This window comes from Oncorhynchus keta, chromosome 11 (assembly GCF_023373465.1).
Source record: "Oncorhynchus keta strain PuntledgeMale-10-30-2019 chromosome 11, Oket_V2, whole genome shotgun sequence".
Taxonomy (NCBI): domain Eukaryota; kingdom Metazoa; phylum Chordata; class Actinopteri; order Salmoniformes; family Salmonidae; genus Oncorhynchus; species Oncorhynchus keta.
The window spans coordinates 14,572,752-14,592,140 of NC_068431.1; the positions used below are offsets into that span (position 1 = coordinate 14,572,752).

Here is a 19,389-nt window from a genome sequence, read left to right on the forward strand (position 1 = left end):
GCCAGACTCACTGGCTCCAGGTCATCTACAAGGCCATGCTAGGTAAAGCTCCGCCTTATCTCAATTCACTGGTCACGATGGCAACACCCATCCGTAGCACGCGCTCCAGCAGGTGTATCTCACTGATCATCCCTAAAGCCAACACCTCATTCGGCCGCCTTTCATTCCAGTACTCTGCTGCCTGTGACTGGAACGAATTGCAAAAATCGCTGAAGTTGGAGACTTTTATCTCCCTCACCAACTTCAAACATCAGCTATCTGAGCAGCTAACCGATCGCTGCAGCTGTACATAGTCTATTGGTAAATAGCCCACCCATTTTCTCCTACCTCATCCCCACAGTTTTTATTTATTTACTTTTCTGCTCTTTTGCACACCAATATCTCTACCTGTACATGATCATATGATCATTTATCACTCCAGTGTTAATCTGCAAAATTGTAATTATTCGCCTACCTCCTCATGCCCTTTGCACACATTGTATATAGACTCCCCATTTTTTCTACTGTGTTATTGACTTGTTAATTGTTTACTCCATGTGTAACTCTGTGTTGTCTGTTCACACTGCTATGCTTTATCTTGGCCAGGTCGCAGTTGCAAATGAGAACTTGTTCTCAACTAGCCTACCTGGTTAAATAAAGGTGAAATAAAAAAATAGGCCTCCTTGCTCACAAATGCTTTTTCATTTCTGCCCACGTATATTCAATATGATTGAGGTCAGGGCTTGGGGTCAGGGCTACTCTAATACCTTGACTTTGTTGTCCTTAAGCCATTTTGACACAAACTATTGTGAGATTTTGAGTGAAAACCTCCTTCTATCAGCAAGGGCATTGAAGATAAAACGTGGCTGGGTCTTTCAGCATGACAATGATCCCAAACATACCGCCCGGGCAATGAAGGAGTGGCTTCGTAAGAAGCATTTCAAGGTCCTGGAGTGGCCAAGCCAGTCACCAGATCTCAACCCCATAGAAAATCTTTGGAGGGAGTTGAAAGTCCGTGTTGCCCAGCAACAGCCCCAAAACATCACTGCTCTAGAGGAGATGGATGGAGGAATGGGCCAAAATACCAGCAACAGTGTGTGAAAAACTCGTGAAGACTTACTGTCATTGCCAACAGAGGGTATATAACAAAGTATTGAGATTAAGTATTTGTTCATTTTCCACCATAATTTGCAAATAAATTCATTAAAAATCCTACAATGTGATTTTCTGGATTTTTTTCTCATTTTGTCTGTCATAGTTGAAGTGTACCTATGATGAAAATTACAGGCCTCTGTCATCTTTTTAAGTGGGAGAACTTGCACAATTGGTGGCTGACTAAATACTTTTTTTGCCCCACTGTATGATGAACAGATAGTAGAAGTAGTGTAAAAGAGGGGTTGGCAGGTGGTGGGTGGGACACAATGCAGATACCCCGGTTAGCCAATGTGCGGGAGCACTGGTTGGTCGGCCCAATTGATGTAGTATGTACATTAATGTATAGTTAAAGTGACTATGCATGTATGGTAAACAGAGAGTAGCAGCAGAGTAAAAAGAGGGGTTGGGGGACACACAATGCAAATAGTCCGGGTAGCCATTTGATTACCTGTTCAGGAGTCTTATGGCTTGGGGGTAGAAGCTGTTTAGAAGCCTTTTTGTCCTAGACTTGGCACTTCGGTACCGCTTGCCATGCGGTAGTAGAGAGAACAGTCTATGACTGGGGTGGCTGGGGTCTTTGACAATTGTTAGGGCCTTTCTCTGACACCGCCTGTTGTAGAGGTCCTGGATGGCAGGCAGCTTAGCCCCAGTGATGTACTGGGCCGTACACACTACCCTCTAGTGCCTTGCAGTCAGAGACCAAGCAATTGGCTTACCAGGCAGTGACGCAACCAGTCAGGATGCTCTCAATGTTGCAGCTTTAGAACCTTTGGAGGATCTCAGGACCAATGACTCATCTTTTTAGTTTCCTGAGGTGGAATAGGCTTTTTTTGTGCCCTCTTCACGTCTGTCTTGGTGTGTTTGGACCATTCTAGTTTGTTGTTGATGTGGACACCAAGGAACTTGAAGCTCTCAACCTGCTCCACCACAGCCCCGTCGATGAGAATGGGGGCGTGCTCGATCCTCCTTTTCCTGTAGTCCACAATCATCTCCTTAGTCTTGGTTACGTTGAGGGATAGGTTGTTATTCTGGCACCACCCAGCCAGGTCTCTGACCTCCTCCCTATAGGCTGTCTCGTCGTTGTCGGTGATCAGGCCTACTGTTATGTTGTCTGCAAACTTAATGATGATGTTGGAGTCGTGCCTGGCCATGCAGTCGTGGGTGAACTGGGTGTACAGGAGGGGACTGAGCAAGCACCCCTGGGGAGCTCCAGTGTTGAGGATCAGTGTGGCAGATGTGTTGCTACCTACCCTCACCATCTGGGGCGGCCTGTCAGAAAGTCCAGGATCCAGCTGCAGAAGAAGGTGTTTAGTCCCAGGATCCTTAGCTTAGTGATAAGCTTTGAGGGTACTATGGTGTTGAACGCTGAGCTGTAGTCAATGAATAGCATTCTCACATAAGTGTTCCTTTTGTCCAGGTTGGAAAGGGCAGTGTGGAGTGCAATAGAGATTGCATCATCTGTGGATCTGTTTGGGCAGTATGCAAATTGGAGTGGGTCTAGGGTTTCTGGGATAATGGTGTTAATGTGAGCCAATACCGACCTTTCAAAGCACTTCATGGCTACGGATCTGAGTGCCACGGGTCTGTAGTCATTTAGGCAGGTTGCCTTTGTGTTTATGGCACAGGGACTATGGTGGTCTGCTTGAAACATGTTGGTATTACAGACTCAATCAAGGACATGTTGAAAATGTCAGTGAAGACACCTGCCAGTTGGTCAGCACATGCCCGGAGCACACATCCTGGTAATCCGTCTGGCCCCACAGCCTTGTGTATGTTGACCTGTTTAAAGGTTTTACTCACGTCAGCTATGCAGAGCGTGATCACACAGTCGTCCGGAACAGCTGATGCTCTCATGCATTCCTCAGTGTTACTTGCCTCGAAGCGAGCACAGAAATTATTTAGCTCATCTGGTAGGCTCGTGTCACTGGGCAGCTCGCAGCTGTGCTTCCCTTTGTAGTCTGTAATAGTTTGCAGGCCCTGCCACAAAAGACAAGCTTCGGAGCCTGTGTAGTATGATTCAATCTTAGCCCTGTATTGAAGCTTTGCCTGTTTGATGGTTCGTCGCAGGGCATAGCAGGATTTCTTGTAAGCTTCCGGGTTAGTTTCCCGCACCTTGAAAGCGGCAGCTCTACCCTTTAGCTCAGTGCGAATGTTGCCTGTTATCCATGGCTTCTGGTTGGAGTATGTACGTACAGTCTAGAGGTCAACCGATTATGATTTTTCAACGCCGTTACCGATACCGATTTTTGGAGGACCAAAAAAGCCGATATCGATTAATCGGACAATTTATTTTTGTATTTATTTATTTGTAATAATGACAATAACAACAATACTGAATAAACACTTATTTTAACTTAATATAATACATCAATAAAAATCCATTTAGCCTCATAAATAATGAAACATGTTCAATTAGTTTTAAATAGTGAAAGTGCAATATGTGCCATGTAAAAAAGCTAACGTTTGAGTTTCTGGCTCTGAACATGAGAACATTTGAAAGTTGGTGGTTCCTTTTAACATGAGACTTCAATATTCCAAGGTAAGAGATTTTAGGTTGTAGTTAATATAGTATTTCTAGGACTATTTCTCTCTATACCATTTGTATTTTATATACCTTTGACTATTGGATGTTCTTATAGGCACTATAGTTTTGCCAGTGTAACAGTATAGCTTCCGTCCCTCTCCTCGCCCCTACCTGGGCTCGAACCAGGAACACATCAACAACAGCCACACTCGAAGCAGCATTACCCATCACTCCACAATAGCCGCGGCCCTTGCAGAGCAAGGGGAATAACTACTCCAAGTCTCAGAGCAAGTGACGTTTGAAACGCTATTAGCGCACACCCAGATAACTAGCAAGCAATTTCACATCGGTTACGCCAGCCATTAGGCTGATAGGCTTGAAGTCATAAACAGCGCTGTGCTTGCGAAGAGCTACTGGCAAAACGCACAAAAGTGCTGTTTGAATGAATGCTTATGAGCCTGCTGCTGCCTACCATCGCTCAGTCAGACTGCTCTATCAAATCATAGACTTAATTATAGACATAATAACACACAGAAATATGAGCCTTTGGTCATTAATATGGTCGAATCCAGAAACTATAATTTCAAAAATAAAAAGTTTATTATTTCAGTGAAATACGGAACCATTCGGTATTTCATCTAACGGGTGGCATCCCTAAGTCTAAATATCCTTGTTACATTGCACAACCTTCAATGTTATGTCATAATTACGTACAATTCTGGCAAATTAGTTCGCAATGAGCCAGGCTGCCTGAAATTGTTGCATATACCCTGACTCTGCGTGCAATGAACGCAAGAGAAATGACACAATTTCACCTGGTTAATATTGCCTGCTAACCTGGATTTATTCTAGCTAAATATGCAGGTTTAAAAATATACTTCTGTGTATTGATTTTAAGAAAGGCATGGGTGTTTATGGTTAGGTACAGTCGTCCAACGATTGTGCTTTTTTCACAAAAGCACAAGCCGTCATTGAAAATAAGAATGTGTTCTTAACTGACTTGCCTACTTAAATAAAGGTATAAAAAAAAAATCGGCAACATCGGCGCCCAAAAATACCAATTTCCGATTGTTATGAAAACTTGAAATCGGCCCTAATTAATCTGTCATTCTGATTAATCGGTCGACCTCTAGTACAGTCACTGTGGGGACGACGTCCTCGATGCACTTATTGATAAAGCCAATGACTGATGTGGTGTACTCCTCAATGCCATCGGTAGAATCCCGGAACATGTTCCAGTCCTGTAGTTTAGCATCTGCTTCATCTGACCACTTTGTTATAGAGTCACTGGTGCTTCCTGCTTTAATTTTTGCTTGTAAGCAGGAATGTTACTATATCCGTTGGTGCGTATGAGTACCTGTGCTGTATATTTTGGGCTCCCGTGCCTTTGTGGATTGCGCAGATGATTGCGGGTCTCGTCCCGTGTGTTAATCATTGTGCACTTGTGTTATTTATTCGAGGTACTCCTCGCTCTTTTGTTTGGGTTTCAACCCTGTGTTTTTGTTATGGGGTTTGTTTGGTCTTCATCCCTGTGCCTTTACACAGCACGCCATAATTTGGGGCTGTATAAAAAGCATATACGCATTCCTGCACCTGTCTTCCGAATCATTTATAACAACGTAACGTACAGACAAATATGGATTTTAACTCCAATCTGGCAACCCTCATAAAATCCGACATTGCACCAGTATCCCAAAATATTGAAGAAAAACAAGCATAGGAGAGCATTAGCATTAATAAAAAACTTTAAAAACTTAAGGATACTATTATATTATAAGTATTTCAGTGACAACCTGGTTGATTAACAGTATTGTGATGTTAACATGTTTTTGTTTTTATATAGATATATATGTGGGACACAAAAAAGGCAGTGTAGAACACCAAAATAAAACAAATCAATTCTGAATGTATTTTATAGCTTTATAAAATGCCTCTAGTCAGATGGCCTATTATGCTACCTCTAACAATGTTATCAAGATACATTTGATGTATTTTTACTGACAAAGCTCCCAAACCCGTGAGTCTATGGGAAGATACTTTGTGTTAGCTTAGCATAGCCATCTATCCTTTAAGACAGGGGTGGGCAATTCCAGTCCTCGAGGGCCTGATTGGTGTCACAGTTTTGCCCCAGCTAACACACCTGACTCCAATAATCACCTAATCATGATCTTCAGTTTAGAATGCAATTTGATTAATCAGCTGTGTTTGGTAGGGATAGGGAAGAAGTGTGACACCTATCAGGCCCTCGAGGACTGGAGTTGCCCACCCTGCCTTAATAAGAGTTCAAATTAAAGTCAACCAGGGACAAGGGAGACCCAGCCTATGTAGAAAGGCAGGGCTTTTTCTCCTCAGTCCTCTTCACTCTCTCTCCTCTCTCCCTCCTTCCTTCCAGTTATTGTGCATCACTGATTCTGAAAGGGGATCCAATCAAGCCAAATACAGTGATGAAAAAGCTATGACAGCAAATGGAGGCAAAATATAATTTGCAAAGTCGGGCACAATGGAGTTAAGTGGATCAGAGAAGCCCAACCAACCAAGCAGCGACCTGATATCGCCATCTCTATAGCAGGGTTTGGAAGGATGTTTATTGTGTAGGCTCTATAATAATAACACATTGGTTATTGCAAATTAACTTTGATTTAAGAATTGCAAACTGCGTATTGACTTGTATATACTGTATTACCTAACTTAACGATCTATCACAAAAAACAAATAGCTCTTAACAGCCTCTTCGAAATAGCTTCAATGAAACACATACTGTACCATCATGATGTTGTGTCTGACTATGATTCAATTATTTGACATGCTATTCTATCAAATCCATTACCTAACGTTTAGTTGATTTTGTGATTGAATTAAATCATGTAACAATTAAACCATTAATAGAGAGGTTATCTCCCGAATCCACTCTCTTAAAGATCTGAAGATCTTTTATATCAATAGTAGTCCATTATTAATCATCACCTCAATCAGTCTCATTCCGATTGTCGTAAGTACTTGGTTATCTACACGAACCCTTGATAATAAATTGAATCAGCAACACACAAATTGGCTTAATTATTTATTTACTAAATACCTAAATAATCACGCAGGATAACATATATGTACACAGGATAGATCACACATCGATTACTAATCATGTCATGAAAAGCCCCTAGTAGGCTAACCAGATATGACAGCTGGTTACACAAAGGAAGGGGGTTGGGTTTGAATGAAAGAGTGGGAAGACTGAGGGACAAGGGGATTGGGTCTATCAGACCTTGAGAAGCTATGCTACTGTAAATACAGAATGTTATGCATTCTAATAACTGCCCATTCAGAAAAGGAAAATGCAAGATATATATATTTACTCTGAGCTGAACTTCGATAGATGGGTCGAAGATGGAAGACTGGTTTACCCAGCAGAGATTGCCATTGTCCTTTGAAGAATCTTTCTGGTCCTAATGTTGTAGAGTGGATACGTTGTAGTACCCTGTCGCTCTTCTGAGATTGTCTGTCCTTTCCTAGGCCACGTACGTTTACAGCTGCAGCTGTCGACGTCTAGGATGTATCACTTCTTTAGTGAATAATAGTTCAAAGTTCATACCAAGTTGACATAATCAGCTTGTGCTGTATTCTGGATGTTCTAGTCGAAATTCACCATTCCAGTGTGGTGATCGTCACCTCCACGTTGAAATTCGCCCTTTTAAACGTTAGGACAGCAGTCCTAACATTTCTGGAACTAAATGTTAATTTTGTTTGGTTGTAGATGACATGAGCCCTTTTAAACGTATGGACACCAGTCTTCACGTCATCGGGAACTACGTTTGACTTCTGTCAAAGGGATTTTGTACTGGGGGAGAGAAGGGCGTGTTTTATAGTTCTCAACCACTGTCTGTTCACTTGGGCATGGCCACTGAGTGGGCCTACGTTTTACTAAGAAACAATTATCTCATTTAGGAGGCTGAAATTACAATATTTTCACAAATAGTTTCATATTTAAACATTTAAATTGCATAACAATTCAATGTGAATCTGATAACTAGAATGTGTAGACTTTCCAAGATACAACTTATGTCGTCCTATCATCAGATATAATGCCCCAGACAACAGCTGATCTGACATCATATTCTTTAAGTACCAACGGACACTTTCAACTGGTTGAGAAAGGGAAATATTGATCCATTCCCCAACCTTTTGATGTTACCATACTCTCTCTATGTTAACAGAGGGCTTTCCAAGAGTCCATTCTGTAGAGTGGGTGAGGGTGAGAGGTGAGAGGACAGAGGAAGAGAAAGGGAAGGCCTGCGTGGGACTAATCAATGAGAGTTCCTGAATAGTCCTGTCAAATATCACTCAGCCCTGAGGTCCACTCGCACGTGCACACCACACACACCACGCTCTCACACATACATATTCATGTGAATAGATACACACACATGCACGCACACAAACATACACACATGCAGGCATGCAGACACACAGTCACACAAATACACACACACAAATTCATAAACACACACACACACACACATTTTGATTACCAGTCATTATGAGGAGGAAGTGTTTTGTTTGATTAGGAGAGAGACAAGAGAAAAACACCTTATTCATTTCTCATTCATTAACCTGCGATTTGGAGTGTTGCAGAACCCTCCATCTCTGTCTCTGGTCTCTGTTATAATGCATGCACGCAGTTCCCTGGAGTCAGCCTAATTGACCATTGGATTATGAAGTGGATTATGCAAGGACCAGTTTCATGGTCTGATGGAGAAAAACAAATCGTTGGAATTTTATAAGATGTTACTCAATAGTTCACCCAGGTGGTAGGGTAGCCTAGTGGTTAGAGTGTTGGACTAGTAACCGGAAGGTTGCAAGTTCAAACCCCTGAGCTGACATAGTACACATCTGCTAACTACCCCTGAACAGGCAGTTAACCTACTGTTCCTAGGCTGTCATTGAAAATAAGAATTTGTTCTTAACTGAGTTACCAAGTTTAATAAAGGTAAAGAGTCCCCTGGCTGCTAATTTCTGTGCACGTTTTAATTGAGTAAGCACTGAGGCATAGAAAATAACATTGTTTTATTTTTGTATTTTAAAAAAAAAAGAATAATCTCATTGTGGTCAAAAGTTGACTTCATATTGTGGTTGTTTTGTTTAAATCTTCTCTATTCTGTCTGCCACTCGTGTGGCAGACATGTTTGGTTGACGCTACAGTATTTACAATGCTTCTGATTTAATCAACACATTCTTTGTGTGCCCACAATTGTATATGTTGAATTTAATAATCCTTGGAGACACATACACGTTCATTATATTTCTGACTGGCTGTGTGCCCTTGTGTTCTCCATAAAATGCCCTGCCTCCTCTCTCGTCCTTAGATGGGTACACAACTGATGACATAGAGTTCTACTGGCGAGGAGGTCATAACGCTGTGACGGGGGTGGAGAGAATAGAACTACCGCAGTTCTCCATCGTGGACCACAAACTCATCTCTAAGAATGTCGTCTTTTCTACAGGTGATGTCTTATGCACCAACTGGCCCCTATATTAAGCTTCTCTCTTCCATTTACTCATCATTATAGCTAAGTACAGATACAAAGGTTGCAGAGTAGACAAAAAAAGTGCTTCTGTTACAAGGTTATCCTTGGCCAGTTTCTGAGTAGGATGTCTTGTCGTTTTCCAGAAAATGCCGTGTTACATCAGTCTAGCTGGTTTTCTGTAATGGCCCAAGCTGAGCTCGAGGCCCTCGCTGTGCAGTGCAGGGACCATGGGGCTGACTAAGGGCCTGGCTGGTAAATTGCATCCATTTATAGGTCAGTTAGATGCTCTGACATTGGGGCTCCTCTGACAATCTGGCACATGCATGCCGTTTCCAGGACATTACCCCCATAGGGGGAGAGCGAGGTTCTTATTAAGGTGGAAGAGTAATGTAGGGTTGCGAGAGAGAGGCAAAGGGTGACCCTGTGGTGGTTCTGGAATGAATGTGGAATGTTCCTGCTTTAGCCGAACTGGCACAGGCCCCACAGGCAAAATGGAGGCCACCCCCTTCTCAGAAATGGAGCATGCTCATGACTTATAAAAAAAAAATGTTTTTATTGAATTATTTATTCATAATCTACATTATTTTTATTTTCATGAATTTGTTATGCAAGCAGGCAATAGGACAGTGGCAGTGTATGTAGAGGTTCGGGAAACAACTTTATTGAATGGGAGCAGTACAATTACACAGAGTGAGTCAAACAATTACAGCTTGTCCTGTACCTTATGATGCTCATGTGTCCCTATGAACTGGTAAACCCAATGTTTTCTGATGCATAAAGAATGTGTAGTAGTTACAGCTCATCCCTTTCTTTATGGGCTGTGACTGCACTGCTTAGGCATTGAGGATGGGGGATTACCATTTTCTACAGCAGCCTGCTGAGACCAGTAAGGGCTGACCCTCAGGTTACATGGAGAAGCACACATCAGCAGAAATGGTTGGCATTTATCAAATACCCCCCCACCCCCTCCTCCAGTGTTGTGGTGAAGACCAACAAATTCCCTAGTTGCTTTATTAACCAGACTGTAACCTTAACACCCCCACTGTTTCATTAGTCCTTGAGGAAACCCTGCCTGCATCTCTATTTGCTGTGCGCCGCACACTAAACTCACTGAAAGTCTTTAACTAACGGCAACGTCAAAACTAACTGTGAACTACTCACTGGAGATGTGTGCCAGAAGCGGTTTTATACCCACTCTGTAATGCATTCACATTCTCTTCCTCTTGCACCTTCTGTTTAGCTTTTCCTCAGCTCCTTATACCGTGGGTCCTTCTTGATGTCAGCTCTAACGGTCCCCTCGCCTGCCATTGTAGTAATAATACAACCTAACCAAAATACATCCCAATCCCAAAGGCCCCAATATATGAGCGTGTTCAAGCAATGCTGCCATACAGCAGTCTGCTGGGTTTATTTCAAATAAAGCCTAGATAAGAAAAAATGTAGTGCTCTCCTAGGCAGGAAAAGGAGCCCTCTCTTCATACATTTAGAGATAGTCATAACCCCGATAATGCACGAGAATGCTGATGCCACAGAGTTAGACCCAGAACAAGTATTCTTTCTGTTGAGTATTTCCCCGACAGATATCTTGGAAATGACAACAGGTAGTGGGACCCTTCAGGCAGCCTTTGTCAGGCATACTGTATGTTGTCAATCAAATTCTGGAGTGATAGCCTCTGGAGGCAAACAAAAAATAAATTAAAATGAAATGTTATTGGTCACATACACATGTTTAGCAAGTGTTATGGTATGACAAAATGCTTGTGTTTCTAGCTCCAACAGTGCAGTAATATCTAACAAGTAGTATCTAACAATTTCACAACAATACACACAATTCATACCAATCTAAGTAAAGGAATGGAATTAAGAATATATAAATATATGGACGAGCAATGTCAGAGCGGCATAGACTAAGATACAGTAGAATAGAATAGAATGCAGTATATACAAATGAGATCAGTAATGCAAAATATGTAAACATTATTAAAGTGACTAATGTTCCATTTATTTAGTGTCCAGTGACTTCAAGTCTGTGTATATAGGCAACAGCCTCTAATGTGCTAGTGATGGCTATTTAACAGTCTGATGGCCTTGAGATAGAAGCTTTTTTCCTGCCTCTCGGTTGCAGCTTTGATGAACCTGTACTGACCTCGTATGCTGGATGATAGCGGGGTGAACAGGCAGTGGCTCGGGTGGTTGTTGTTCTTCCTGTGACATCGGGTGCTGTACTACTACTACTGGTAGTACTACTACTACTACAACTACTGTGATTATTATTATTTGACCATGCTGGTCATTTATGAACATTTGAACATCTTGGCCTGTTCTGTTAATCTCCACCCGGCACAGCCAGAAGAGGACTGGCCATCCCCTCATAGCCTGGTTCCTCTCTAGGTTTCTTCCTAGGTTTTGGCCTTTCTAGGGAGTTTTTCCTAGCCACCATGCTTCTACACCTGTATTGCTTTCTGTTTGGGGTTTTAGGCTGGGTTTCTGTACAGCACTTATATATCAGCTGATGTAAGAAGGGCTATATAAATACATTTGATTTGATTTGATCTGTAGGTGTCCTGGAGGGCAGGTAGTTTGCCAGGTAGTTTGTAGTTTGTGATGAGTTGGGCAGACCGCACCCCCCTCTGGAGAGCCCTGCGGTTGCGGGCGGTGCAGTTGCCGTACCAGGCGGTGATATAGCCCGACAGGATGCTCTCAATTGTGCATCTGTAAAAGTTTGTATAGGTTTTAGGTGCCAAGCCAAATTTCTTCAGCCTCCTGAGGTTGAAAAGGCGCTGTTGCGCCTTCTTCACCACACTGTATGTTTGTCAGTGATGTGTACGCTGAGGAACATGAAGCTTTCCACCTTCTCCACTGTGGTCCCGTGGATGTGGATATGGGGGTGCTCCCTCTGCTGTTTACTGAAGTCCACAATCATCTACTTTGTTTTGTTGAGTGAGAGCTTATTGTCCTGGCACCATTCTCTGAGTCCTCACCTTCTCCCTGTAGGCTGTCTTGTTGTTGTTGGTAATCAAGCCTACTACTTTTGTGTCATCTGCAAACTTGATGATTGAGTTGGAGGTGTCATGGGTGAACAGGGAGTACAGAAGGGGGCTGAGCACGCACCCTTGTGGGTCCCCAGTGTTGAGGATCAGCGAAGTAGAGGTGTTGTTTCCTACTTTGGAGGGTACTATGGTATTGAATGCCGAGCTATAGTCAATGAACAGCATTCTTACATAGGTATTCCTCTTGTCCAAATGGGATAGGGCAGTGTGCAGTGCAATGGTGATTGTATCGTCTGTGGATCTATTGGGGCAGTAAGCAAATTGAAGTGGGTCTAGGGTGTCTGGTAAGGTAGAGGTGATATGATCCTTTACCAGCCTCTTAAAGCACTTCATGATGACAGAAGTGAGTGCTACGGGGTGATAGTCATTTAGTTCAGTTACCTTTGCTTTCTTGGGTACAGGAACAATGGTGGTCATCTTGAAGCATGTGGGGACAGCGGACTTGGATAGGGATAGATTGAATGTGTCCGTAAACACACCAGCCAGCTGGTCTGCGCATGTACTGAGGACGTGGCTGGAGATGCCGTCTGGGCCGGCAGGGTTAACTGGCTTAAATGTCTTACTCACGTCGGCTATGGATAAGTAGAGCCCACCGTCATGGTAGCAGGCCGCGTCGATGGCACGGTGTTATCCGCAAAGCGGGCGAAGACGGATTTTAGCTTGTCTGGAAGCAAGACGTTGGGGTTTGCGACTTGGCTGGTTTTCCTTTTGTAGTCCATGATTGTCTGTAGACCCTGCCACATACGTCTCATGTCTGAGCCATGGAATTGCGACTTCACTTTGTCTCTATACAGACGTTTTGCCTGTATGATTGTCTTACTGAGAGAATAACTACACTGTACGTATTCTGCCATATTCCCAGTCACCTTGCCATGGTTAAATGGGGTGGTTCGCCATCTATCCACGGTTTCTGGTTAGGGTAGGTTTTAATAGTCACAGTGGGTACAACATCTCCTATACACTTTCTTATTAACTCAGTTACCATATCAGTATATTCGTCAATGTTATTCTCGGGGGCTACCCGGAACATATCCCAGTCCGGGTAAAAACAATCTTGAAGCGTGGATTCCAGTTGGTCAGACCAGCATTGAATAGTCCTTAGCACGGGTACTTCCTGTTTCAATTTCTGCCTATAGGAAGGGAGGAGCAAAATGGAGATTTGCTGAATGGAGGGCGGGGGAGGGCCTTGTAGGCATCCCGGAAGTTGGAGTAGCTGTGGTCGAGTGTTTTAGCAGTGCGGGTACTACAGTTGAGGTGTTGATAGAACTTCGGCAGAGTTTTCATCAAATATGCTTTGTTAAAATCCCCAGCTACAATTAATGCGGCCTCAGGATGTGTGGTTTCCAGTTTGCATAAAGTCCAGTGAAGTTCTTTGAGGGCTGTTGTGGTATCAGCTTGAGGGGGAATATACACGGCTGTGTCTATAACCAAAGACAATTATCTTGGGCGGTAATACGGTCGCCATTTGATTGTGAGGTGTTCTTGGTCGGGTGAACAAAAGTACTTGAGTTCCTGTATGTTATCACAATCAAACCATGAGTAGTTAATCATGAAACATGCACCCCCGCCCTTGTTCTTCCCGGAGAGATATTTATTCCTGTCTGTGCAATGAACCCGAGAACCAAACGGGCTGTATGCTGTATGGACAGTATATCCTGAGAGAGCCATGTTTCTGTGAAACAGTTTGTTACAATCTTTGATGTCTCTCTGGAAGGTAATCCTCACCCTCAGCTAATGAACTTTATTATCTAGAGACTGAACATTAGCGAGTAATATACTCGGAAGTGGTGGGTGGTGTGTGCGCCTCCTGAGTCGGACTAGAAGTCCACTCCGGGTATCTCTTCTCCCCGCCGGCGATGTTTTGGATCAGCCTCAACAGGGAGTGGGACCCTTCAGGCAGCCTTTGTCAGGCATACTGTAGGTTGTCAACTATATACTGTAGTGATAGCCTCTGGAGGCAAACGTAAAGCAATGTGAAATCAATAGAAAGTTATTCTGCAACAAGCCCAGCAGACACACCACCTGTATGTCAGGTATGTTAATCTTGTGTCATCTTACGTTAACAACGTCTATATGTTGATCTTTCTCCCTGTAGGATCCTACCCCCGACTCTCCCTCAGCTTCAAGCTGAAGAGGAACATTGGCTACTTCATCCTGCAGACCTACATGCCCTCTATCCTGATCACCATCCTTTCCTGGGTCTCCTTCTGGATCAACTATGACGCTTCTGCTGCCAGAGTGGCTTTGGGTAGGGACTTGTGTGTCATGGATTTGTCATGTGACCAACTAAGCTAATGAGAACCTTAGCCAAAGCAACAGTTTGAGGCATGGTTTCCTTAGCAGGAATCCATAGTGTAACACTATGTCATAAAAATATAGGATGTTGTGCTGTGTCTTTAAAAAAAAATATCTATATTGGTTTTGAATCTAATCTATAATAGTCTCACCTTACATTGCCAAACTATATTCGCTTGAATTCAGGAAGGAGAAAAAATATTTGTTTGTTTTTATGTTGGAGTTTCACTTTAGCTTTTTACCAACGACAATGGAGAAAAAGGCTTGATGTAGCAGCATTGCAGAACACAACAACCGAGACGCTTCCTGAAGGAGAGTGATGGATGACTGAAGTGATTTGTTTCCACTTTGATTTGAGTGCCTCTGCGTTTTTTGTTCCCCTTTTTTTGGAAGTCAACATTTTCTCGCTGTCACCCTTCATTACGTAAGTCTAGACCATGAGGTCTGTGGTGCGTGGGATGTAGGAAGATCCCCTCTCTCTCACCCCTCCCTCTGGCTTGCACCCTCGACAAGAGCAGTACTCTCCCTGATTGGAGACTGGCCTGCATTTATTTATCCAAGAGGGAAGCATGTGCGGGATTTAATGAAAACCAGAAGTAATGCTTAATCATGGAGTCGGCTGGACAGGGAGTTACAGGGTCAACCCAGATCAGACCTCTGTTTATGAATCGTTTGACCCTGTCCTGCTTTCAGGCATTATAGACACTAACTCTACAACAAATACAGCTGTAGGAGGTGCATTGCAATTGTGTATGGATGCAATGCTTAGTTTATATCAGAATCAGAGGTGGACAATGAAGAATGTCATTTACAGAATGCATGCAAACTCAATGCCAAAAGAAGCAAGAATAATCTGTGTCATATTAAAAGAGTTGAAACAAGACATTAGTAAGCTTCGACAAAAAAAAAAAAAGTCCCTTTTAACAGTGAGTTGACCTCCAATTTGACTGTCACGACTCATTGAACAGAAATGGTAATGAAAGCCAGCAGGGGCTTTCTTGTCAGTCACAGCAGCCTACTCAGATCTAAGGTCAAGGTTGAATTTCTCTCTCTGTGGGAGTCCTCTGCTAATGAGGTGGATTGTTGGTCTCCTGTGATGATCTGTGATGGTGATGATGGGCAGGTTATTTTCCCAGGAATCACCACTGTGCTGACCATGACCACCATCAACACTCACCTGCGGGAGACCCTTCCCAAGATCCCCTACGTCAAGGCCATTGACATGTATCTTATGGGTTGCTTCGTATTCGTCTTCCTGGCCCTGCTAGAGTACGCCTTGGTCAACTACATCTTCTTCGGCAGAGGACCCCAGCGCCAGAAGAGAGCGGCTGAGAAAGAAGCTGTCGCCAACAATGAGAAAATGAGAATGGATCCAAACAAGGTACAGTGGACACCAGGCACCTACACAGCATTTTCCTGTACAGAATACCCAGTATTTTAAAGAGTAGCCCACTGGATAGATGGTACAAGTTAGGTCAGGCCTCTCTATCCCTATTCCTGAAGAGCTACCGTCATGTAGGTTTTTGCTCCAACCCTAATCTAGCACACCTGATTCATTAATTAGCTGTTTGGTAAGCTGAATCAGGTTAGTTACAACTGTAGTTTGAAAACCTACAGGATGGTAGCTCTCCAGGAACAGGGTTGGAGTGAAAACCCACAGGATGGTAGCTCTCCAGGAACAGGGTTGGAGAGCCCTGCTCTAAGTAGTGAATCATCTTTGTGCGCATTTAGAAAAAATGACTACATACTTGATAGAATGACTAAATATTCACAAACGGTATAATAATTACACGTGTAGTCTTTCCTGTATCGTGAAGCACTGTACTAGTTGTTCCTGTCCCGTCTGTTTTCTTAACTTCACTATTTCACTGTGAACACACACACACATTCATTTTAACGCCAACATTTTCAGATGAAAGTAGTGCCATGACTTGACTCTTCAGCTTATATGAATTTGATGTTTTCTCTTTTTCGTCTTCACTTTATGAAAGTGAATTTAATTATTGAAAGCACTGATTGTGAAGACAAGCAAGGTAATCATGATGGGGAATAGTTTCACCACTTCAAATGGGGGGTTGGATTAATGCTACTCTGCCTTACCGTCAAGGAGAACAAGCCTTCATGAGCCTACATCAGTCCTGTGAGAAATCCAAATAAGGAGCTTTGCCATCTGAAGCACAGGCAGACAGAGCACATCTGTCACTGTGTTCTTTTGTCCAAATGAAATGGAATGAAAGGCCAGGAAGCCTTTCGAACCCTTGGGAGAGCCTAGAGAGATGTGAAGTGAAGAATAATGTGATGTGTATTCTTCCTATTACATTGACCTGTTTTGTAATGTACTGAAATGGGATGGAGAATTTCAAAAGCTTTTCTCTAATCTACATGGTAACTGGGTCAACTCAATGAACACACGGTGTATCAGGGTCTGTTTTCAGGTTGACTCAATACAACAGAAAACTTGCTTTGGATAGAGATTTGGATGTTGTGGATTTCATTTAAATAAAGAGATGAATAGTAGTTTATTGTTGTATTCAACTGTGAGTAAAAGACACACTCAGAGTTTAAAAAAAGAGTTACAGCAACTGCCTCTCTGACTATGGTTACCTAAAACATCATTGTCTATTTTGTGTTGCCTCTCCCGGCAGCTGACTCAAGTGAGCATAATTATTTTTTATGCTTGCAGTGGTTGGTGGGAAATGTAGTTCAGAGAGACGATACTCTGTATGCCAGAATGAAACAGAGGGATATTGACGCTCATGACTCGATGTGGGAACCAATCTTTGTGGACGATGCAGCGATAGGACTCGGCGAGGAAAAGAATAAGGTACTGGATTAACAACTGAGAGTGACAACTTACAGTACAACGCAATACATATTTACAACACAACTAGAGTCCGTTATATAGTTTGATTAAATTGTACCTAGAGTTTCCATCACCATCATCATTATCATCATCATCGTCCTCCCCTTATCCCTGAACTCCACTTTTAGACACTGGATTGCTCATTCTAAACAAATGTAAATGTTATGTACATATCTGCAGTGCTCTATATGGTAACATCTAGCAAATAACAGCGAGGGATAGTTTCCCGTTTTGGTGAATACATTATACGTTTCAGTAGCTATGTTTCCATCCAATTGGTGACAGATTTTCATGCGAATATTCTCACATCTGCATAAAAACAACATTTTCCCACCAGAGATGTATTTGCATTAAATGTACTTGTTTACAGATAAAAGGTTTAATAGAAGATACAAGTTAAATGGGTTTATATCGGTTTTTCAACTGTACTGATAGTTTTCTCACTAACAAATGTGTGATATATTATTATTTATTTTGGCCCACTCCTCCATACAGACCTTCTCCAGATCCTTCAGTTTTCGGGGCTGTCGCTGGGCAATATGGACTTTCAGCTCCGTCCAAAGATTTTCTATTGGGTTCAGGTCTGGAGACTGGCTAGGCCAATCCAGGACCTTGAGATGCTTCTGACGGAGCCACTCCTTAGTTGCCCTGGCTGTGTGTTTCGGGTCCTTGTCATGCTGGAAGACCCAGCCACGACCCATCTTCAATGCTCTTACTGAGGGAAGGAGGTCTCGCGATACATGGCCCCATCCATCCTCCCCTCAATACGGTGCAGTCGTCCTGTCCCCTTTGCAGAAAAGCATCCCCAAAGAATGATGCTTCCACCTCCATGCTTCACAGTTGGGATGGTGTTCTTGGGGTTGTACTCATCCTTCTTCTTCCTCCAAACACGGCGAGTGGAGTTTAGACCAAAAAGCTCTATTTTTGTCTCATCAGACCACATGACCTTCTCCCATTCCTCCTGGATCATCCAGATGGTCATTGGCAAACTTCAGACGGGCCTGGACATGCGCTGGCGTAGTGTGTTACTTATGGTTCTCTTTGAGACTGTGGTCCCAGCTCTCTTCAGGTCATTGACCAGGTCCTGCCGTATAGTCCTGCCGCATAGTCCTGGGCTGATCCCTCACCTTCCTCATGATCATTGATGCCCCACGAGGTGAGATCTTGCATGGAGCCCCAGACCGAGGGTGATTGACCGTCATCTTGAACTTCTTCCATTTTCGAATAATTGCGCCAACAGTTGCCTTTTCACCAAGCTGCTTGCCTATTGTCCTGTAGTCCATCCCAGCCTTGTGCAGGTCTACAATTTTATCCCTGATGTCCTTACACAGCTTTCTGGTCTTGGCCATTGTGGAGAGGTTGGAGTCTGTTTCATTGAGTGTGTGGACAGGTGTCTTTTATACAGGTAACGAGTTCAAACAGGTGCAGTTAATACAGGTAGTGAGTGGAGAACAGGAGTGCTTCTTAAAAAAAACTAACAGGTCTGTGACAGCCAGAATTCTTACTGGTTGGTAGGTGATCAAATACTTATGTCATGCAATAAAATGCAAATGAATTATGTAAAAATCATACAATGTGATTTTCTGTATTTTTGTTTTAGATTCAGCCTCTCACAGTTGAAGTGTACCTATGATAAAAAAAATTACAGACCTCTACATGCTTTGTAAGTAGGAAAACCTGCAAAATCGGCAGTGTATCAAACACTTGTTCTCCCCACTGTATATACTGTATATATAGCGACTCTGGTATTTGCACGTGTGCTCTTGCCAACAGCTCGCAGATAGAGTGCATGTATAGCCTACACTACATGATGAGATATTATGGACAAAAGAACGATATTATGTTTATTTGTCAAACGGCAGCCAAGCATCGATGATCATGTCACCAGAATAAGACAGAAACAAATTTTACAGAAACAAAAAGATCCCACCTTACCTAGCATATGTTGTTTTGTCGACATTTGTAAATGTTCTCTTTCCATCAGGCCTTTCGTGATATTTTTTA

At 42.9% G+C, this 19,389-nt stretch overlaps 1 protein-coding gene across 2 annotated transcripts in view; it reads left to right on the top strand.

Moving 5' to 3' along the window:
• Positions 1-19,389, top strand: part of LOC118390684 (gamma-aminobutyric acid receptor subunit beta-2-like) — a 114,029-nt gene that overhangs the window by 86,291 nt on the left and 8,349 nt on the right. For both annotated transcript variants that reach the window (XR_008147315.1, XM_052529472.1), the window contains exons 6-9: positions 9,016-9,153; positions 14,323-14,475; positions 15,659-15,903; positions 17,206-17,346. Coding sequence is in view for 1 of the 2 variants with exons in the window: in XM_052529472.1 (XP_052385432.1) it covers positions 9,016-9,153; positions 14,323-14,475; positions 15,659-15,903; positions 17,206-17,346 (677 nt within the window). In the remaining variant the exon portion in view is untranslated. The remainder of the gene's footprint in view (positions 1-9,015; positions 9,154-14,322; positions 14,476-15,658; positions 15,904-17,205; positions 17,347-19,389) is intronic.